This window comes from Malus sylvestris, chromosome 3 (genome assembly GCF_916048215.2).
Source record: "Malus sylvestris chromosome 3, drMalSylv7.2, whole genome shotgun sequence".
Classification (NCBI taxonomy): domain Eukaryota; kingdom Viridiplantae; phylum Streptophyta; class Magnoliopsida; order Rosales; family Rosaceae; genus Malus; species Malus sylvestris.
In genome coordinates, this window is record NC_062262.1 from 31,836,076 (window position 1) to 31,860,434 (window position 24,359).

General features: G+C 40.5%; 2 protein-coding genes and 1 pseudogene across 2 annotated transcripts in view; all 3 read left to right on the forward strand.

Moving 5' to 3' along the window:
* The window catches only part of LOC126614615 (UDP-glycosyltransferase 76B1-like), an 80,339-nt gene that overhangs the window by 12,327 nt on the left and 43,653 nt on the right, over positions 1-24,359 (forward strand). The window lies entirely within an intron of this gene.
* Positions 1,019-11,164, forward strand: LOC126614620 (FBD-associated F-box protein At5g22730-like; annotated as a pseudogene).
* On the forward strand, positions 9,221-10,363 carry LOC126614619 (F-box/FBD/LRR-repeat protein At5g53840-like). Its single transcript, XM_050282268.1, has one exon. The coding sequence runs from the start codon at positions 9,221-9,223 to the stop codon at positions 10,124-10,126; it is 906 nt and encodes a 301-aa protein (XP_050138225.1). The 3' UTR covers positions 10,127-10,363.

Here is a 24,359-nt window from a genome sequence, read left to right on the forward strand (position 1 = left end):
ATTTAACATTATCAAGTTGATTATATAGCGAGCTGACAAACATTGTGAGTGTAAAAAATATGTAGTAATTAATGAAAGAAGTCTAAACACACCATAATCATTTATATATAATGAATTAGTACAATATTTTACACTTTTCACATGATGCAGCACACCATTCCAAAACCTTTTTTTTATTATTATTATTTCTTCTTCTTCATTTTTTGTTTTTTTTGGCAAACATTTTTTCTTCTTGTTTTCAGATGGTGCCAACGCACCACTTCTTTTTCTTCTTCTTTTCAGATGGTGCCAACGCACCAATCCAAAAGCCCTTCTTTTTCTTCTTCTTTGCAGATGGTGCCAAGTCACAGACGCAACACAAAGACCTCAATCCCTTCTCCCTTCTCTCTTCTCCCTTCTCCCTCCTTCCTCATTCCCACAACTTTTAATTATTTTTCGCTGTCTCTCTCTCTCCTCCCTGCTCGTCACTCTCTTCAGATCCTACTCTCTCTGCAAATCCAAAATTCCTGATCGCCCCTCTCTCTCTCTCTCTCTCTAAAATCCATTCCGTCAGGGAATCAAAATCCCATCTTTTTCATTCACATACAAAACCCACACACATATTTATAGATCTGCTGCTCCTCCTCCCATGGCTTCCACCGCGAATCAAAATCCGCCGCCGCAGCAGCAACCGCCGCCCTCGGCCGCTGCTGTGTCGTTTCCCGCCGCTTCCACTCCCTCGTCCCCCAAGTCGAAAACGTTGTCGTCCATGTCGACTGCTCCGCCTCCTCGTCTTCCTCCTCTGACAAGTCTCGGACCCCCTAGATCGGAGTCTAGGGTCCTGTTTTACAGTCGGCCGGAGTTGTAGAAGCTCTGACGTTCTTCTCCGAGTAGCAGTTCAAAAAATATTGCGATATTTTGACGAAAACCATTTGGATACCTATTTAAATATCCATTGCGCGAAAAACCGATAATATCGGCGTTGTCTTCCATGGTCGAAACCCAATCGTTCTCGATAGGCTTCTCATTTGTCCGATATATACTTCTCCCGTCGGTTCTAAGCATCACAGTATTACTTTTCGCTGCCACTACTATTTTTTACTGGGAAATTAAGCTCAGAACGTTTCAGGTACCTTGCTTCATCATTATGACTTCTTTACCATCTGTTTGGTTACCAAGAAAACGGAGTAATGATTAATAGAAAGTTCAATTCTTGCCCTGTGAACAAAATCTAATCTTTGTTTTCTGTTGATAATTCTAGAATAAATAGAGTTCTAAGGAAAATGTTGCATTCGATTATTTTTCTTCTCGAGTCTGTTTGTTAACATTATTATTATTAACGGTTAATAGAAAGTTCAATTCTTGCCCTGTGAACAAAATCTAATCCTTGTTTATGTTGATAGTTCTGGAATAAGTATAGTTTTAATGAAAATGTTGCCTCGATTATTTTTCTTCTCGAGTCGGTTTGTTTATTATTATTTTTATTATTTTCTTTCTACAAAGTATAATTTCATGGGAAGATAGGGTCAAGGTAAATTAATTGATTTGTATTTTTCTTTTTTCATTTTTTTTTACTTAAATATTCAGGGACATAAGAACTCCGCCTGTGTAAGTTTATCTTATATTGCCGGTCCCAAGCCCGGATAAAGGAGGAGGGGGAGGGCCTCAGGTAGTCGACAGTCAGCACTCCTGGTTTACGTCGAATCCTTATGAAAATGAATCCAGAACGAAATCGCGCTAAAGCTAGGGCGTCACCCGTAAGTGACACGCTGTGTGGCCCGAGCATAGTGATAAGTGAGCAAGGGTCGCTGTATCTCCATCGGCACCCGGATGCAGTGTTAAATGAGCAAGGGGGCCATAGAAACTTTTTATCGAACGACTCCACTCAAAGTTGTTTGGGAGCATATGCTCCTATCAACTTTACACAGGACACACAAAAGAAGTACTTTGATCCTATTAGACGGGGGAGGTTGAAAAAGCTAGGACAGAAGGGTAGAGTTCAAGAGAGTAGAATGCGTTTAGGAACGTGGAATATAGGAACCCTAACGGGAAAATCTATGGAAGTAGTGGAAGTTATGGTGAGGAGAAGGATAAATATTATGTGCCTACAAGAAACTAAGTGGGTTGGTCTTAAGGCAAAGGATCTAGAAAACTCAGGGTTTAAACTCTGGTATTCGGGCACAAATAAAACGAGAAACGGTGTTGGCATCATCGTGGACAAGACCTTGACACAAGATGTTGTAGATGTCAAGAGGGTAGGAGATAGAATCATGGCAATCAAGATTGTAATAGGACAAGAACTCATCAATGTAATTAGTGCGTACGCACCTCAAGTAGGTTTGGATACGAGTTCGAAGGAGAAATTTTGGAAAGACCTTGGAGACTTGGTGCAAGGGATTGCTCAGACAGAGAAGTTATTTATAGGAGGAGATTTATAGGCAACTATGGAGGTTTTCATGGTGGCCATGGTTTTGGGGAGAGAAACGAGGATGGGGAAGCTATCTTGGATTTTGCAATGGCATATGATCTCTTCTTAGCCAACACCTTCTTTAAGAAGAGAGAAGAACATGTGATCACCTACAAGAGTGGGTCATCAAAAACACAAATAGATTTTCTTCTAATGAGGAAAGGGGATCGTATAACTTGTAAGGATTGCAAAGTTATACCAGGAGAGAGCTTGGCTAATCAACATCGCTTGTTGGTGATGGATGTACACATCAAAAGAGTGAGAAAAAAAAGGAACAAGACTTGGAAGTGCCCAAGGACTAGATGGTGGAACCTAAAAGGAGAAAAACAAGCCATTTTCAAAGAGAAAGTAATCACCCAGTGTGTGTGGGATAGAGAGGGGGAAGCTAGCCAAAGGTGGGATTCCATGGCTAGTTGTATCCGAAAAGTAACAAAAGAGGTATTAGGAGAGTCCAAGGGCTTTGCTCTACACCAAAAGAAATCTTGGTGGTGGAATGAGGAGGTACAAACAAAGGTGAAGGCTAAGAAGGAATGTTGTAAAGCCTTATACAAGGATAGGACCAATGAAAATGGTGAAAGGTATAGAAGAGCGAAGCAAGAGGCGAAGAAAGCTGTGAAAGAAGCTAAGTTAGTGGCTTATGATGATATGTATAAGCGACTAGATACCAAAGAAAGAGAGTTGGATATCTATAAACTAGCTAGAGTAAGGGAAAAGAAGACAAAGGACCTAAACCAAGTAAGGTGCATCAAGGATGAGGATGGAAAGGTTCTTACTACAGAGAACGCGGTCAAAGACCGATGGAGAGGTTATTTTCATAATTTTTTCAATGAAGGACATGAAAGGAGTACTTCTTTAGGGGAGTTGAGTAACTCAGAAGAGTGTAGAAACTACTCATTTTATCGTCAAATCAGGAAGGAAGAAGTGGTTGTAGCTTTGAAGAAGATGAAGCATAGAAAAATAGTGGGCCCAGATGATATACCGATCGAAGTGTGGAAAGTCTTGGGAGAGACAGCTATAGCATGGCTCACTGACCTTTTCAATAGGATTTTGAAAACGAAGAAGATGTCAAATGAGTGGCGAAAGAGCACTTTGGTGCCTATCTACAAGAATAAGGGCGACGTACAAAATTGCATGAACTATAGGGGTATTAAGCTAATGAGTCATACAATGAAGCTCTGGGAGAGAGTCATTGAGCATAGATTGAGGCAAGAGACACGGGTTTCGAACAACCAATTCGGGTTCATGCCAGGACGCTCAACCATGGAGGCAATCTATCTTTTACGAAGATTGATGGAAAATATAGAGAGGGGAAAAAGGATTTACACATGGTCTTTATAGATTTGGAAAAAGCGTATGATAGGGTCCCAAGAGACATTCTCTGGAGGATTTTGGAGAAGAAATGAGTACGAGTAGCATATATCCAAGCTATAAAGGATATGTATGAAGGAGCAAAGACTGCCGTAAGAACTCATGAAGGACAAACCAAAAGCTTCCCCATAACTGTAGGATTACATCAAGGCTCATCCTTAAGTCCTTACCTTTTTGCGTTGGTAATGGATGAGTTAATAGGACATATTCAAGATGATATTCCTTGGTGTATGCTTTTCGCAGACGATATAGTGTTGATAGATGAAACTCAGGAAGGGGTAAATATGAAGCTTAACCTTTGGAGAGAAGTGTTGAAATTTAAAGGTCTTCGCCTAAGCCGATCAAAGACAGAATATATGGAGTGCAAGTTCAGTGCAAATGGAAGCCAAAATGAGTTAGGGGTGAGGATCGGAGATCAGGAAATACCAAAGAGCGACTATTTTCGCTACCTAGGATCTATCTTGCAAATGAACGGAGAATTAGATGGAGATCTCAACTATAGAATACAAGCTAGATGGATGAAGTGAAATAGTGCATCCGGCGTGTTGTGTGACCGCCGTATGCCACTGAAGCTCAAGGGAAAATTTTATAGGACGGCAATACGGTCAGCGATGCTGTATGGCACAGAATGTTGGGCAGTGAAGCATCAACACGTACACAAAATGGGTGTAGCGGAGATGAGGATGCTTTGTTGGATGTGTGGGCACACGAGAAAGGATAAGATTAGGAATGAAGATATCCGAGGTAAAGTAGGAGTAGCCGAAATTGTAGGAAAGCTGAGAGAAAATCGGTTACGGTGGTTTGGACATGTGCAAAGAAGGCTTACTGACGCTCCGGTTAGAATATGCGACTACGGGATAGAGGTTCAGGGCCGAAGGGGTAGAGGAAGACCTAGGAAAACTTTGGAAGAGACTCTAAGAAAAGACTTAGAGTACTTGGATCTAACGGAGGACATGACACATGACCGAGCACAATGGCGTTCTAAGATTCATATAGCCGACCTCACTCAGTGACTTGGATTTTTCAAGTCTTCAACCGAGAAGTTTTCCTCACTCGAGAAATTAAGGGAACACTACCTCAACCTACATGCTTCACTCACAAAGCTTCAACATACAAGCTTCAACAAAAGAAAAATTCAAAGAACTTAGTGAAGAATGCTTTGGTGTATTTAACACAATACGTTGAAATGAAACAAAGCTTATTTATTGATATCTCTGATAAGTTACAAATATGTACATATACATGAGTCAAAATAAACAAACAAGATGGGGCATTCATAAAAGTTGCTTAGGCGAAGTCTCAGCGGTCGATAGAGCCCCAAAAAGAGAATGCACCAGAGGGTGATCACTCAGAGCCTCAGTACTGGACAGAACCCTAAAAGGAAAAGGCATCGGAGGCTGATCATTTAGAGCTTCATTACGCGGTATAGCCCCAGAAGACGAAGGAAATAAATGCCTTTGGAACAAACCCACAAACCTCTGATGATCAAGTAAAATCTGACCATCAGATTCCTTCACCTGGTCAAGCTTCCTCTTCATGTTTGTAGCATAATCATGTGCGAGCCTGTGCAACTGTTTATTCTCATACTTGAGCCCTTTAATCTTCTGCTTGAGACTCATCACTTCAGCCACCAATGATTCAACTTGGCGGGTTCGAGCAAATAGGCGTTAGGCCATATTCGACACAGAACTTGCACACTGAACACTAAGAGCCAGAGAATCCTTAACAGCCAACTCATCAGACCGTTTGGAAAGAAGTCTGTTATCTTTGGGAGTGAGAATTTTCATGGCCACCACCGCAGCGATCATATCATTCTTCATCATGGAATCCCCAACGGTAAGAGGACTAGTAGGGGATAAGAAGGATGGGCGCCATATGTTGTTTGGAGAAAGCGCGGCTGCCTCTTCACCAAGGTTCAAGTCAAAATGACGGTCAGAAGGGCCAGACATTTTCAAAGGTGTTGAAGAGAGAAGAGGTCAAACAAATCAAGATCTTAGAAGTGCAAGAAAGGAGCTTCTACTGGTGGAGATTCAAGTGTGCTTTGGAACTTAATGTCAGCCTTTATAAAAATCTGCACTCGACGGAGCTTCAGAAATCGAAGAGGCGTCTACTCAGAAATCGAAGAGGCGTTTGCTTTCTCAAAAGCTAGGCTGCTCAGAGACCACGAGGGTCGATCTCAGAAATCTAAGAGGTGTTTGCTTTTTCAAAAGCTGGGCTGCTCAAAGACCACAAGGGCCGATCTCAAAAATCGAAGAGGCACTTGCTTTCTCAAAAGCTGGGCTGCTCAGAGACCACGAGGGCCGATCTTAGAAATCGAAGAGGCACCTGCTTTCTCAGCCTTGCGAAAATTACGGGCAATCTATCAAAGATTTCTGGTGAAGTAGAAAGCACGTGAATCTTACTATTCAATCATCCACTTTGCACACGTAACATCAGCTCATGGGTACCACAGATAACTTTGCTAAAGATCTCTGACAAAATTTAGACACGTGAAGCTTGCAGCTCCCACTACATCGCTATGACCAAAAAGGGTAAAAGAATATCAAAGAAACAGCACTAACAAAGTTTAGACACATAAATTTTGAAGGTTTAGCTACCATATTATTACCCATAAGGGTAAAGGAACAGCACAACTGCTGGATAATTAGAAAGTCCCTGTGTGTCAACCTCTGTGCTCCGTGGCAAGGTAGACTAGCAAAAATGTCCAACCTTTACTCACATTCGAGAAAACACTCCCAACAAGATTGCTTGCTCCAAAATCGAAGAGGCACCGCCCTCCGAATCTCGAGAGCTAGACTCCCAATAGGATTACTTTCTCAAAAATCGAAGAGACAACGCTCTCCGAATTTCAAGAGTCAGACTCCCAGCAGGATTGCTTTCTCAAAAATCAAAGAGGCACTATTCTCCGAATCTCGAGAGCCAGATCCCCGACAGGATCGTTTGTTCGAAAACCAAAGAGGCATCGCTTTCTCAACTTCGAGAGCCAGATCTCCTTGAATAAAGCTTGTCTGTAATCTTCACATGCAACATCAGCTTTCCAGATACCACATACCACTTTTTCAAAGTGCTCTGACAGAGTTAAAACACGTGAAGCTGGCAGCTCCCACTACAGTGCTATGACCAAGAAGGGTAAAGGAATAGCATTACTACTTGTTGTTAGGGAGACTCCTATATATGTCGACCTCCATCCTCAACGGACAGGTAGACCTGCAAAAATGCTCAACTCTTCCTCATATCTAAAAGGGCACTCCTAACGAAGCCTCTCGAAATACTCAACTTTCTTTCCCCCCGATAATACCTCTGCAAACAAGCTACACCAGAGCAAGAATATCTCATATCATCAGGGTTAAAAGCAAGAGTATCCCATATCATGTTTTTCCCTGTCTTTTCCTTTGGCCTTGTTCTTACCTGCAAAACAAGGAGAAAGAGAGCAATCAGTCAGCACTTGGAATCAAGCTTCCAGTCAGGAACTGACTACCTGGAACCCCTTACCTGATTACTTACCTGGCATTGCTCTCGAGTACTCATCTTCAACATCTTATGCTTCCAGAAAAGATACCACATCTGCCTGAGGAACAGATAGGGCAAGTGAGAAGGATACAAGGAAGCATATGGAGACAAGCGTAACAGGACACGTGCCGATACTTCCACTACTTTGTCAACAGCAAAAGTATCCCATATCAGCAAGGTCGAACGTACTCTAGATTTGATGGACTTGTTTTGACCCTCAAATTCTTCAGTCGGCCTTATACTCTGGAAGTAACCAGAAAACCCTCCAGCCCAGTTCAATAATAAGCCTGTGGAAAGTTACTTCTTCAAAAGAAAAAGTATCTCATATCATCTCATCTCATTTTCTTCTCTTTATCCTTCATGCTGCCTGCAAGATAAGGAGAATGAGAACAATCAGTCGGAACTCAAAATCAAACTTCTGATCTGGGACTAATTGCTTGGAGCTCTGATTACTTACCTTGTCTGTCACCTCTTTCAGCAGATCCCCTAGCTTGGCGACTTGGGGGACTCCTACTACATGGTTTGTATCGCGCTTGACCAAGCCTGAAACTACAAGTAAGCTTCAAGTGAAATTGATACATTACCTTGTGCATCTCCACCAGTTAAAGATATCACCCCTGGACGGAGGAAGAGTACTTCCAGAGAAGATGCCACATCTACCTATGAGACAGATAAGGCAAGTGAAAACGATACCACACTTCGGTACTTAAAAGTTTCGTGATTACTCAGCGGCTTGGATCTTGCAAGTCCCCAACCGAGAAGCTTCCCTTCCAACCAGGAGGCCAATCACAGAGCGACACATGTCGACATCAGAAGCCAATCATAGCGCGACACGTGTCAACATCGAAAGCCAATCACAACACGACATGTGTCAATGTCAGAACAAGGCTAGAAACTCTCTTCTATAAAAGGAGATCATTCTCCCAAAATATTTCCTAATGCCATTTGTACTAAATCATTCACTTGTACCCACTAAAGGAGAGCTTGAACCTATGTACTTATGTAAACCCTTCACAATTAATGAGAACTCCTCTACTCCGTGGACGTAGCCAATCTGGGTGAACCACGTACATCTTGTGTTTGCTCTCCTATCTCTATCATTTTACCTACTTATCCACACTAATGACTGGAGCAATCTAGCGAAGGTCACAAACTTAATACTTTTTGTTGTATCAAAGTCCTCACTAATTTTGTGCATCAACAATCCTTAAGTCCTTACCTTTTTGCATTGGTAATGGATGAGTTAACAGGACATATTCAAGATATTATTCCTTGGTGTATGCTTTACGCAGACGATATAAGGTTGATAGATGAAACTCAGGAAGGGGTAAATGCGAAGCTTAACCTTTGGAGAGAAGTGTTGGAATCTAAAGGTCTTCGCCTAAGCCGATCAAAGACAGAATATATGGAATACAAGCGGGATGAATGAAGTGGAGAAGTGCATCCGGCGTGTTATATGACCGTCGTATGCCACTGAAGCTCAAAGGAAAATTTTATAGGACGGTAATAAGGTCGGCGATGTTGTATGGCACAAAATGTTGGGCGGTGAAGCATCAACACGTACACAAAATGGGTGTAGCGGAGATGAGGATGCTTCGTTGGAGGTGTGGGCTCACGAGAAATGATAAGATTAGGAATGAGTGGGTTGGACATATGCAAAGAAGGCCTACTGACGCTCCAGTTCGAAGATGTGACTACGGGACAGAGGTTCAGGGCCGAAGGGGTAGAGGAAGACCTAGGAAAACTTTGGAAGAGACCCTAAGAAAAAGACCTAGAGTACTTTGATTTAACGGAGGACATGACACAAAACCGAGCGTAATGGCGTTCTAGGATTCACATAGCCGACCCCACTTAGTGGGAAAAGGCTTTGTTGTTATTGTATTCAGGGACATAAGAATGTGTTCAAAGTCAAATTCTCAAAATATTCAGGGACATAGGATTAGTGAATTGCCGGATGCAGTTCTTTGTCACATACTCTCCTTCATTCCAACAAAATATTCCGTGAGGACCAGCATTCTGTCCACAAGATGGAAGAGTATATGGGCTTCTGTCCCCAATCTAGACTTCGAATTTGAACAAATGTCTACTACGTGGAAGGAAGAATATATGTCGAACTATGTTGGTTTTTTTATGTTTGTCGATAGGGTACTTTCACTTCGTGACTCGTTGGATATTCAAAAGTTTCGACTTCATTGTTACTATCGTGTTGAAGATTTCTCTCGTATTGTAGGTTGGATTTGCACTGCCATCAGGCATAATGTTGTTGAACTTGATCTTTGTGTTTATAGTGATAATATAGTTTGTCCGACTTTCGAGTTGCCTCAATGCGTTTTCATGTGCAAAACACTGGTGGTTCTCAAGGTGAAGTCAAATTGTATTACCTATGGTCTTCCTACGTCAGGTTGTTTCCCAAGACTCAAGTTCCTTGATGTCAAAGTTGAATATCCTGAAGACGACTCAATGGAGAAGCTTTTCTCATGCTGCCCCGTACTTGAAGATTTGTCTATAAATGCAACTGTTAGAGATTTACTAGTTTTGATGTTTAAGGTCTCTGCACCTGAACTAAAGAGATTAAGAATGACCTTCGTCAGTGCTTACCTTGTTTCTAAAGATCATGAGTACGATATTTCTATTAATGCCCCAAAGCTTGAAAACCTTGACATCAAGCAGGACTGTTTGTCTATTTATTTGTTTGAGAATTTCAAATATCTGGTCAAAGGCAGTGTCGATCTCTATAGCCATTATGAACAAGAGTGGAATGACGCTTCAGAACGAACAACTGCTCTTCTGGAGGCTCCATAACTCATTTCTTTTACATTAAGTTTTTCTGCATATATCCTTGCACTACCATAAATTAGATGAGGTAAAAGCACATCCCTGGCATGCCATCTTGTTCCATTCTTTTTACCCTATTTATCATTCTTACTTCGTACCAAAAGTAGTGTTTTGTAATTCAAACCTGTGTTACGTTTTGGCAATTTATGATTTCAAACAGTATGTTATGCATCAGTAAATGTTTAATTTATAAGTTTGATCAATATTTTATCTTTCACAAAGGGTTATTGGCTGCCTGCATTTGATGATTTGAGCGAATTGAAAAAGCATCTAGTTTATGCAAGATGAGGTCAATTCTTTATATTTCGTGAAGGAGTGTTGTCCGCCTGCTTTCGATCAGTTGACCCAGTTGAAGTTGGTTCTTTATGATTGCTATCGTTGGGATTTGTTAACACAGTTGCTCAAGAAATCACCTAATTTGGAATCTCGTGTCATCGAAAATAAAGAAGTAAGATGTATTCCCACTCATGCGAAGTTATACCAACTTCCAGCTATGTACTGTTCTCATCATTTGTTCTCTTTCAGGACGAGGAATGTGTTAAGGATTATGGAGGACAACGGAGTCAGTGCCTATTTGTCTGATATCACACCTCAAGACTATCACTATAAGGGGATTTGAGGGATACCCGCATGTGAAGAAAGTGGCAAAGTATTTGTTAAAGAACGGTAAAGTTTTGACTAAGATGACTGTTTATAACGATGAGTTATACAAAGAGCTAATGCTTGAGAGGGGCTCTAGAACTTGTTGGGTTGAACTTGTCTAAAATGTAATGTTTAGCTTTTACAGCGGGTGTCGTTTGTAAGTCTAATAAACGGGTTTAGATGGATTCTGTTATCAAAGTTGCAAATCACACAAGCACCTTTGTAAATCTTAAGATGGATTGATTTGTAGATGTTTGTTTTGGACTGTATACATTTCTTATCCACTTTGTATTGCTTCTTTTAACCTCGGGGAGGATTCGATTGTGGTGACATGAACATATATGAAGAGATGTGGTTAAGCTACTCATGCCATGGTCTGCCAGTTGACACTCGTGGCTAATTTGGGATCGAAGGATCAAAGGAGGGTAAGGTTTTTAACAATAATATGAATGACTAAGTTGCAAAAGGATCAAAGGAGCTAAGTTATACTAGTTACAGAAAATGATCAAAGTAAAAGGGCTAGAATTTTCAAATTTCAAACTTTAAACTTGACAGTAGCATCAAACGTGCAGTTAATTTATGCTTCAAAAGGCCTTTTCAGGACAAGGAATGTGGTGAGGATAACTCGATCCGATTAAGGCATAAACCTTCCATATGCTCAGAGCATCTATGGAACATACCACAGTCTGCCTGCTTCATTGATGTCTCACCTCAAGACTATCATCATGAGAGGAATCAAGGGATACCCGCATGAGAAGAAACCGGCAAAGTTTTATTTTTTATTTTTTATTTTTTTATGAATATAAGTGATCGATTTCGATAATTAATCCGATCGGAACGAATATTAACCTTTGAATTGGATTGAAGAAGACACAATCCAATTTACACTATATCAAATGCGCATCGAAAAAATATTATAAGTGACAACCCCCTCCAGCTTAATGTAGATAATTTTGTTTGTTAAAAAAAAAAAAAAAAAGTTAAACCCTCCCCATTTTGGGATTTCAATTTTATTGTGATACAAGGTATATGTGTAAAGAAAAAGTGCATCAAAAGAGAAAAGTTAAACCTTTCTTGTTACAGCAATTTTATTTTCATAATAGTTTCGCTAAAACAAAATGATATTAAGGATACAAACTTTCAATTGAATCAACTGTATTTCTAGGAAAAATTTGAGAGAGACTAATTAACTTTTTTTTTGCCCCACTGTGGCCTTAACATATATAGATTTTAGCAAATGACCTTTTGTCTAAATTTCTTTTCCTACAAATATATCAATTAATAAAATCTAATTCGGGACCTTTAATTTGGTGTTGGGGTCTTTGGCGGTTGCACCTAGCGCCCTCGCTAAAAAATGATTCACACGGAGAGAGAAACTCAACCAAAATATCTTTATGAGTGCATGGACAAATGCTCATAATCTCATAACCATTTGAGATTAAGCAAATTCAATTAAGTTAGGGCAAAAAAATTACGATATCCACTGCATACTCTGTAAAGATTGTCCCATTCAATCTAACATAATATTCCATCTAGTAGTTTACCAATAAAGAATAAATAACGAGCAACATTCATGTCATAATCAGTACAGTCCCCTCCATATTGTATTCTTCCCACTAACTAGTGCAAACATAAAATAATTCTTCCCCAGCTAGCTTGAATTTCTTTTGGCTTATTAAGTAGTTAATCATGAACACCTACATGTTCTTTGCTTGTGAAACAGAGGAAGCTGTTTGAATTATGTAACATCCCACGTGAATCTTGGATTTCTTTGTTAAAATTCTTATTTTAGTCTTTTCGGTTTTTAAAAAGGTGAATTACCAAATCCATCAGTTGATTTTTTTTTAATTAAAAAAAAAAAACCAAAGGGGAGACTTATAGTGCTTTCATCCTAATCAAGAGCCTTAGATGCGATTTCTGAAATTGAAACCAAATGGTAAGTGAGAAAATTAACCCTCTAGATTTTGATGGAAATTTAATAATATTTTGATATTAAATTTATAATTGGATAAAATTAGAAAGAGTATTTGTTGACAAAAAGATGTGTGCGACCAAGCATGTATTTCAAATGAATAGGTGAAACTTTTTATTTTAGGCAATTAACTATAATAAACATATTTTGGCAGCTGAAATGATTAGTGTATTATGTCGTTACTATATTATTATTGTATGATCGTTATGTCGTGTGTTGTCGATATATGATCAATATGTCGTCGTTACAAAAAATTGATCATTTATACAAATTAAATGTCAAAATATGTTTCTTATTGCTAATTTTCCTTTTCCTTTTAATGGTGATCAATGCTTTTCAAAAAAGGCACCTCAACTTTTATAGATAGAGAGTCATCTTGCCTAATTGTTAAAAGAAGAGAGTTTTATCTAAGTCATTTATTCTCACTATTGACATGTGAGTTTTTACATTACGTTTATAGTATGAGAAAGTTCAACACACCTTAGTTCATTAGAGTTTTTATTCGACACATCTTGCCTAATATCAGAGAATTCTTTTTTACTCGACCAGTTTTTAATGTTTTTATCCTAATTTTCATGTTCACTTAGTATTGTGCTCCACTATTATTTTTTAATATAGGAATTAGATCCTTATTTTTCTACATATTTTAGAGCAATGGGGTTCATCTTCATCATTGCAGGGGCAATGATTGAGTTAGAAAAATCTGAAATAATGCGGAGGCGCACTAGTTGGTGCTACTTTGTTAACAAAAAGGCAATACCCTAGAAAATTAAGATCAGATGGAAAAAGGAAAAAGAAAATTAAGATCAGATCAATGGTCAAAGTCGTTCTTTGATTGTGTTACATATCCGTCAAAATCTTTGCACGTGTATGTTGAAATTGATTGAATGACGGTAAGAACAAGCATTCTCTACATTTATTTGACTTAAAAATTATTTTTGACTCAAACAAGAGCGAGTGGCAGACAGAGTGAATATTTGGTGGCCACCCATGCACGTCAAGCACCATTTCTGTCTTCCTCTTACAAAATTTCCTTCACAAATTAGTACGCTTTTGTTTATAGAAACTGGAAAGAAAGATCAAGATATTAGACGAAGCCAAGAACAATGACTCGCTAATTATCAACTCAATTAACAGGATAAAATATCTCTATCACACTGAATAGTATTTGATAACATAAGTTTTTGGGTGGTGCTTTTCAGTGTGGTATCGAAGCTAGTCATCATATTGGTGCTTGTTCATTTCTCGTGTCGTACTTTTTTTTTTTAAACAAAATATATTGTTTGGGTTAATATTTGAACTTTAGGCTGCAAGTGTGTGGAAGCCCAAAAACACCAATTAAAGGAAGACTTGTCCGAAGCCCAGCATCAAGCCTAGAGACAAATTGGCGCCTTCTCATTAATGCATAGGCCATGTGTCTATGATTTAAGTGTCAAGTGATAGGGACTAACCCATAATCAGCCAAAAAACACTTTTCAGTGGTAATACAAGTAAAAAGCTGATGACTCGCTACCCTTTAATTACTTTCGGGCAAGAACAAAGCTACAGCAGTCAGGCTAATCTGCCTATAAAAGGAGGAAGAGGCCCCATAGATAAGGACACTCAACCAATCAAACAAAAAACATACAAACTCTGGTCTCAAGCCAGATTTGCATCTAAAAGTTGTAATAAGCCCAAATCTCAATCTTTTTTAGGATCATTCCCCATAAAAGCCATCTTTTGTCTAGTTTAGAAGCTCTGCTATCACCCCTAATGGTGTAGTATCGATTCTCTCGTGTAAACTTGTTTACTATCCATCCCTTCTTAGCATATAAACCCTATAAACTCAAAAGAGAAGTGATTGCAAGAAGTTCAACCTTACCCGACAAGGTGAAATCTCGCTCAAAGCTCTTTGTTTGTTTTATAAGTTAATAGATCTACTGCTTAATGTATTCTTCAGTATGTATTCAAGTCATATTCATATGTTTTCCTACTTTAAGAGTCTCATTTGTGCCCGGATCTGGTTACCTAAATGAATATGCCTTCATTAAAAACCAATCAAGAACCAAGTAGATGACTTAAGGGGATCTGGACTTCCCTCACTTGAACATACATGACTTAGGGCGCAAATGATCGACTAAAACACACTTGTTCTATATCTGCTATATTGAGATAGCAGTGGCACGCCTAGCATTTAGTTAGTTTTGATTGCGAGCCTCAATGCCTACACCTAAGGCCCTACAAAGGCACCTTTCTAAAGTAACTCTATCCTCTTCTTGCAGCACATCAGCAAGTAAAAGCCCAACTACACATCCAAAGTGCCAATCCCTTGGGGAGCTGTGCTGAGAGCCGAGAAGCCCTCTCCGGAGAAATCTTCGCCCGAACATAGTTTTGGCACGCCCAGTGGGACCACATTAGTTTTGTATGCTAATAAGAAGAATGAAGGAGAAAACCTTCAAGTGGAACACAGAGTACAGGCTACCCCAGTCTTTACCAAAATCAAACATGGCAGACCGCCTAGAGAATGTTCCCTTTTTACAAGGACCAGCTGTTTTGAGAAGCCCGACCTCATATGAGAAGTCGGAGGGAATAGTAACCAATGAGGATTTGCAAGCCACCATGGTGCAAGTGTTGAGGAGTATGGAAAAGATTTCCCTGGAAACCAAAGGAAAAGTTAGAAAACTTTGTTCTTTAACAGGGAGTTTGCAAAGAAGACTAGATTTGGAATATTTTACTCCAAAAAATGATTATGCCAGGGGAGTAACGAGGGAAGCCAGCCCAGAAAAATAACTAGTTATTCCATTCTTTCCTTTGCTTGAGGAGAAGAATGGTAAAAATAAAAACAACGGCGAATCTGGCACCAGTGGTCCAGTGTTGGAGGAAATCCTAGAAGCGGAGGTGCCCGACCCCTAACTATTTCCACTTAATAGTAAGGGCAGAGAGGGCAAGAAAGAATGAAGTATGGGATGCCCCAATTGGTCAGGGAATCCAGTGGAAAGATGGGCCTACCAAGCCAGACAAGCCTTTTCCTTATAGGCCCCCATCATTGGCCAGTAAGGGAGGGAATGCTAGGTGGAGAAAGCCCGAGCCAAGAAAATAGACGTTATTGGGCAATGATCGTAGCCCGAAATGGGAACCTCTTCATACTCTTCCTGATAATACAGCTCACCAATAGCTCAGGGATGGTGGTCCTGAATGCCCAGCCACAAGCTCACCCGCTGTTTAGGATCGCTTATCAGAAGTCCTATCTTGAGTACGCTGATGAGCAGAACCTTTTTCCAGTCAACTTCAAGATGCCCGCATTCCCAACATTCAGCGGAGAAGATGTCAATGTGTCTTCCAGAGATCACATTTTCAAGTTCTCTAATCACTGTGTGGCATTTGAAGACAATCCTAATTACAAGTTGAGATTGTTTGGGAACTCCTTGGTGGGCTTAACATCTCAGTGGTATTCTTTGCTGCCCCTTAATTCTATTGCCAACTAGGGGCAAATGGAGATAACCTTCCATAAGCAGTTTACAAGTTGAACCTGAGATGTCTATCAATGACCTTGTGGAGGTGAAGCAGTACGAACATGAGTCTACAGAAGACTTCATGATGAGGTTCAGGAGGACGACGATGAGGTGCCAGCTCCCTATAAATCATGCATAGCTCATATCCATCGCTCAGAGGGCGTTGCGATTGCATTTGAGGAAAAAAATTTATGATGTGCAGTTCAATGAGCTGCAGGAGTTAGTGATTGCGGCCACTAAGTATGAGAGGTTGTTACTGGAGGAACATCAAGTAAAATACTCGTCTAAGGTGCCTCATTTCTACAAAAGCTAAGATGTCATTCACCAAGTGGAGTTTGAAGGAAAGCTAGAAGAGAATAATGGTCATGAAGGAGAGAGAATGAACGTATGCGCGGCGGAGATGACTACCCCCTTTAAACCATTGACTGTAAAAAGGGTTAGTACAGCTAGTTAAGGACTAGAAAGGGGTCACGAACGATGGTGGATTTTTCCTCATGAAACCCCCCAATTACCAGAGTTATTCTTTTGATTTAACCAAGGCCACATAAATCTATGAGGAGCTGGTTCGGGCAAGAGTCATCATGCCCGACAGCGCCAAAAAGCTGCCTAAGCCTAAAGAATTGAGAGGGAAAAGTATTGCAAGCTGCATTACACTTTCAATCACTCCATAACCAACTGTGTCCAGTTCAGGGATTGGATACAAGACCTTATAGTAAAAGGAAAGTTGTAGCTGGAGAAACCGCAGACCAACATGATGATTGACACTGACCCTTTCTCAGAAGTCCTAATAAACATGATCAACCTGACATGGGCTAAGAAGGGCAAAGGAAAAGTTACCTGGCAGATGAAAGCAGAACAAAGGCAAGTTGATAAGCCAACTAATGGAGCCATCAAGTTGCCCGAGAAACCTAAGGCAACCATAATCAAGGGAGTGGTATTGTGCAGTAGATGCTAATGTGGGTGTGAGCTGAAAATCCCAGCACCAGGAGCGATTATTGATTAGGAGCTGATCAAGAGAAGAGAGAAAGAAGAGCAAGAATCCTGCAGAAATGTTATGCAAGCATTTGAAGGAGAGACCTCTAGGAATGTTTTCCAAAGGTTGGGAGGAGATTCCCAACCAAAGTGTTCGTCAGAAGTATTCAGAAATTACGAAGCTTCTGAAAAGATGGAAGACAAAGAGGCCAATGTGCCAAGATGGGTGGATGTGAGGCCACCCCAACCAAGCTATGCTAGTGGAGATGTCAGAGTTAAGGGTAGAACCGTGAATCCAGTCACGAAGAAGAATCCTACCCGACTCGGGCGGAAATGGTATGTGGTAGGAAATGATGAGAGACTTGTTAAAGAAATAGGAGCCTCCATGATTAGGAGAGTCCAGAGGCAATATAAAGCCCACATGAACTCATTGAAAGTCCCACTGCCTCAGAAACCTCGGAGAATGTAAAGTTTGAGAAAGTACCCGATAAGGGAAGAAATTAACTACATTAGAGAACAAAGAATGAGGTGGAAAAGGCTAATAGCAAGACTGAAGGGGAAGGAGACCATGTGCCGCTGGGAAATACATAATCTTAAGGAGAGCTCAAGAGGATATGGTAATGATGCCAACCCCAAGGTGGAGCCCAGAACCAATATGCTTTAGAACTATCTCACCTAAGAGAAGGTTGCCCGCACCATTGTTGGTTGATACTCTCTGCGAGGTTCCAGAACAAATCCCAAACTTTGGCATAACCCGAGAAGAAATGGTGCCCGAGCTGATGCTGCCAGAAGAAGCCTAGGCCTGGTTACGAGTTCATAAACCACATTGGAGGCAAAAATGAAAACTTATCTGGACCTAGCAACTTCCACGTAAACATAACATATGTTTTATCCGCCATGTTTTATGCTGAACATGATCAACTTGCCACAATGGAGGATGACTACTTAGCAACGGAAACGATGATGGCACATGTTAGTGTTAAAAATGCAGGAAAAGAGGAGTCGGGCATAGTAGATGTGCCCGAGCCCATAAAGAAAGAGCCTGAGAGAGTGAACACAGACATGATGGTCTTCAGTCGTCCGAGTTTGACCTTAGCCAACCATCTGAAGCCCATTTATGTAACTGCTCATCTGGATGAAGTGCCCTTCAAGAGGGGTTTGATTGATAGAGAAGCCGCAGTTAATGTCTTGCCCTTCAAGGAGATGAAGCGGGTATGTAGAAATGAGGATAACCTTATCCCCACGGATTTAATAGTTTCTAGTTTCTCTGAAGCCATCACTAAAACCCATGGGATATTGCCCTTAGAGGTTGACTTGGGTTCCAAGCAGATTATGTTAGCTTTCTTCGTTGTGGATAATATTTCCACATATGGAGCTTTACTGAGCCGATATTAGATTCATCAAAGTCTCTCGGTGCCATCCACCCTACATCAACAAGTGGCAATTTATCACAAAGAATGAATATGACCTGGATTTTGGGAAATGGTATAGGCCTAGTCACGACCATTCCTTCCCACTACCAATGTGGCAGAAGCCAATTTTTATAATCCTAACATTGGGATTCTCCAGTGTTTAGAAGCTGATGAGAACGGCCACCCGACTAAGGTGACGGCCCAAAAGCTTTTGGAACAAGGGTTATTCCTTACAAGGGAAGAATGAGACTGACCCCATATTGTCCCAACTCCCCAACACCAGTAATGTCAGAACAAAGAAGAAAAGACCAGGTAGTTGCAGTTAGGTCCTTAATCAAAAGACTGTTGGTGTATAGAAGAGAGAAAAAGTAAGAAAGGGAGAGCTTGGCCGAGAAGTACCAGGAGGAAGCCTCAAGCAGCCAGAGTGGAAAGGAGTTTGTTGAAAAAGAATTGGAAGCGGCCACACAAATGGTTGAATATATATATATGACCTGGACGGGCCAGAAAACTTGCCTGAGAATCCAGAGTAAGTTGAATTCTTATACGCAGAACCTGACAAGCCATCACCAGAAGTACAAGACCCCTTATAGACCATCGATTTGGGAACTAAAGAATATCCAAGGCCTATCCAGATCAGTGGCTTATTAGGAACTAGGGATTGGGCAAAAGTAGTTAGCCTTCTGCATAAGTTCAAAGACTGTTTTGCTTGGAATTACACTGAAATGCCAGGTTTACATTCAACCTTAGTAGAACACAGAATGCCTATTAAGAAGGGGTATAAACCTGTCAAGCAAGCACCACGAAGGATGTTAAAGGAAATCGAGGAAAAGGTCAAGGAATAGATCAAACGGCTGGTAAAGGCTGGATTTATTAGGCCTGCTAAGTATGTCGAGTGGTTGGCAAACATTGTACCTGTATTAAAAGCTATAACTAAGAAGGTCCAATGTTGTATTGACTATAGAAACATTAATGGAGCCACGCCTAAAAATGAGTATCCAATGCCCGTGGCTGACTTATCGATAAATGCAGTTGCCAAACACAAAGTTTTATCTTTCATGAATAGGAATGCCGGTTATAATCAGATAAAAATGGCTAAAGAAGATATACATAAAATAACTTTTAGATGCCCAGGTCATGTTGGAGCATATGAACACTTGGTAATGCAATTCGGGCTAAAAAATGCTAGAGCAACCTATCAAATATCGAAGAACAACATTTTTCATGACTTGATTGGCCATAGCATGGAAGTCTACATTGATGACATCATGGTAAAGTCTAAGACTGAAGAGCAGCACTTGGCAGACCTTAAACAAGCCTTAACAAGAATGAGGATCCATAAGCTAAAAATGAATCCAAATAAATGTGCTTTTGGAGTAAGGTCGGGCAACTTCTTGGGATTCCTTGTCCATTCAAGGGGTGTAAAGGTTGACAAGAACAAAGCTCGAGCAATCATGAAATCACCTTTTCCCACCAATAAAGTACAATTACAGAGGCTACTAGGAAAAATCAACTTCTTAAGGAGATTCATCGCTAACTTGGTGGGCAAGATTCAGCCGCTAACTCCTTTGTTAAAATTGAAGGACAAGGAAGAATTTGAGTGAGGCCCATCACATCAGGAGGCTTTCGACAACATAAAGGCTTGCTTGGCCTCTTTACCAGTGCTCATGCCACCTCAGAAAGGGAAGCCTTTAAAGCTTTATATTTCTGCTTCTGAGAGATCAATGGGAAGCTTGTTGGCTCAGAACAATAAAGGCGGGAAAGAACAAGCAATCTACTACCTCAATAGAATCCTTACTGAAGTAGAAACAAGATATACACCAGCAGAGAGCTTGTGTCTGGCTCTATACTTCACGGCATGCAAGCTAAGGCATTACATGTTACCTTGCCATGTCCAAATTATTGCCAAGACTGACGTAATTAAATATATGATGTCAAAACCAATAGATGAAAAATGGATCCAGCAATAGATGAAACCTGGGAACTCTAGAGGTAGCCAATGTGTGGATCCCCTTGAGCAAAGCCTTCTCGGGCAAAGAAAAATGGATCCAGCAATAGATGAAAAGAATAGCTAGTCTCTGGATTACTTCCTGGAAACTGTATTTCGGTGGTTTTTGCACTCAAACTGTCGCGGGAGCCGGAATTGTTATCGTTGATCCCAAGGGTGCTCACTATTATTATTCATTCCTCTTAGACTATCAAGAGACTACCAACAATCGGGCAGAGTACGAGGCACTAATAATTGGCCTGGAGATCTTGATAGAGTTGGGGGCAACTGAAGTTGAAGTATTGGTGATTTAGAGTTGGTGATCAATCAACTAAATGGAGAGTACAAGTGCCAACACATCGCCATGATAGGTTACTATTTGGCATCTACATAACTATTAAGTTATTGGGCCACTGAGATATCAGTCAACCATATCCCCAGAGGATCAAATGCAATTGCCAATGAGATTGCACAATTGGCTTCTGGAGCGCAGATCCAAGAAAGAAAGTATGAATGGGATATAGAGGTTCAAAAAACAAATCTCCCTTCTATCTTTGAAAAAGAGATTCAGCCTAGATGTGATGACTGAGGAAATAAAGGTTAAAGATTGGAGGACACCTATTTTTCAGTATTTAAAAGATCCATCATTCCCCATAAGTAAGATGAGTAGACAACAAGCAACTAAGTACGTCTTGTGGGAGGAAAATCTACTAAGAAAAACTCCATATGGACTAATGTTGAAGTGCTTAGGCCAAGAAGAATTAATGAGGGTAATGGCCGAAGTACATGAAGGGATATGTGAAGCACATCAGGCGGGAACCAAGATAAGATGGCTACTTAGGAGATATGGTTATTTCTGGCTCGATATGGAGAAAGATTGCAAAGCTTATGCCCCAGGGTGTGAAGAATGCCAAAGACAAGGACCCCTCCAACATGTACCCTCAGTACCCTTAAACCTCGTGGTCAAGCCTTGGCATTTGAGAGGATAGGCAATGGACTTCATCGGGCAAATTCATCCAGCTTCTAGTAAAAGGCACACGTTGTGGCAACATACTACTTCACCAAATGGGTAGAAGCTTCAGCAGTGAAGACCATAACCTCAACTTCGGTCAAGAAATTCATTGAAACCAAGATCTTACACGGATATGGGGTGCCCGAGACAATTGTTACAAACCGTAGGCCATCTTTTATTTCAAATGAAGTAGAATAATTTGCAAGTAAGTTTAAGATTAAGATGATCCAATCTAGTCCTTACTACCTGCAGTCAAATGGCCAAGCAGAAGCCAGCAACAAAGTCTTTGTGAACATTATTAAAATGATGGTGGCATATAGTCCAGAAAAGTGGCATGAGAAGTTAGGAGACACTTTATGGGCTTACAGAACCTCCAAGGGGGCAGGAACTGGAACTACTCCTTATGCCTTAACCTTCGAGCAAGATGTTGTGCTCCCCATGGAGATAAATGTGAGTTATGTTAGGATTCAAAATCAATTTGGGTTGCATAGTGAAGAATATATTCAGGCTATGTGTCAAAGTGTTGAAGATTTGGATGTTGTCCGAATCGAAGCAGTAGATAGAATTCAAAAGGGGAAGAAATCTGTTGCCCGAGCATACAATAAGAAGGTGAGGTTGAAGAACTTCAGGAAATGAGAGTTAGTATGGAAGGCCATACTTCCTTTAGGGGCTCAAGTTAGAGGCTTTGGGAAGTGGAGTCCGACTTGGGAAGACCATTTCATTATCAACCAAGTACTAGACAAAGGGGGATAATATTTGGCAGATTTGGAAGGAAATTCGCAAAGGCATCCAATTAATGCTAAGTTTTTAAAGAAGTATCACCTAACCTTATGGGATGTTAGGGATTGCTACTTTAAAGAAGTGTAAACGTTGCGAGAGGTTTAAAGTCGGCTTATTTACCCATCATAGTTGAGTTCAAGAGAAATGCAAGCCAAAATGGATTAAAGAAATCATTTTCATCTCATTAAAATGTTGAAGTTACATCAGAAGTCAATTCAATAGTTCTACATCCTTGACTAGGGCAGCTATCCTAGAATGTTACTATTAGCTAACTATGCTTTAGCATCTTTAAATTTCAACATTTACTATCTTGACCTCTTCAAGCTTCTGATAAAGCTGATTGATGGAAGATCATGCTAAGTGGTTACTGGCGGCCACTACCACTTTCATGTATAAGCCCGACGTTCGAATCAGTAAGAAGCCTGCAGCCATAAGTCCTACCAAAGTGTTAGATGTTGTCATGGTAGTTGATCCAAAAGCATACACCTATGATGATGAATGGATCAAGGAAGCAGAAGCTATGGGGAAGTCGGGCCTTGTGGATATTAATATGAGGAAGGTTAGCTTTGTATCTACATGTAAGATCTACCGATGCAATTAAAGCTACTCGGCTACCCCACAATGCCATAGAAGTCCTGAAACTGAAGTTGGATGCAGTGCATCTTTCTAAGGATGATGAAGAAGCCAATGACTGAGAAGTCCATACTGATCCTAAGGAATGCACTTCTTTTTCCTTGAGGAAGAACCCAGTGTGCAGGCATGCCCGAGGGCAATGAGGGTCGTTAAGAAGACGGTGCATGGTGGAAATCCCCTCACCAGTCTTGTAGTGAGATTGAATCCAGGCAACTGTAGGTGCCATTGGATAAATCTCAAGGAGAAGATGAGAAGAAATTCGGGGCCAAGAAGGAAGAGTTGAAGAACAAGAGGGATTTCCAAAAAAAATTGAACTCTAGGAAATTCTTTGGAGTTTTGGAAATTTGAAGGGCTCGATTTGGTTAAAAGTGCTTTGCTAAAGAGATTAAGTGAGGATTATATAGAGGAGTGATTAATTAACAGTGGCGGTCGTGAGGAAGTGCAAAGGGTTTCAGATGAACCAACGATTGCTTTACAATGGCACAAGTTCTGAGTAGATGCATGCGACGGTTGTTTAATGTGCAATGACTATTTTAATCATTATTAGCACCTAGGATTGCAACCTCAACAATGATTAAAGGGGGCATTGTTTGGGTTAATATTTGAACTTTGGGCTGCAAGTGTGTGGAAGCAAAAACACCAATTAAAGGAAGACTTGCCCGAAGCCCAGCATCAAGCCCAGAGACAAATTGGCACCTTCTTATTAATGCATAGGCCATGTGCCTATGATTTAAGTGTCAAGTGATGGGGACTAACCCACAATCAGCGAAAAAGCACTTTTCAGTGGCAATACAAGTAAAAAGTTGATGAATCATTACCCTTCAATTACTTTCGGGCAAGAGCAAAGCTATAGCAGTCAGGCTAATCTACCCATAAAAGGAGGAAGAGACCCAAGAGACAAGGATACTCAACCAATCAAACAAACAAACATACAAACTCTGCTCTCAAGCCAGATTTGCATCTAAAAGCTCTAATTAGCCCAGATCTCAATCCTTTTCAGGATCATTCCCCATAAAAGCCATTTTTTGTCTAGTTTAGAAGCTATGCTATCACCCCTAGTGGCGTAGTATCGATTCTCTCGTGTAAACTTGTTTACCATCCATCCCTTCTTAGCATATAAACCCTGTAAACTCAAAAGAGAAATGATTACAAGAAGTTCAACCTTACCCGACAAGGTGAAATCTTGCTCAAAGCTCTTTGTTTGTTTTATAAGTTAATATATCTACTGCTTAATGTATTCTCCAGCATGTATTCAAGTCATATCCATCTGTTTTCCTACTTTAAGAGTCTCATTTGTGCCCA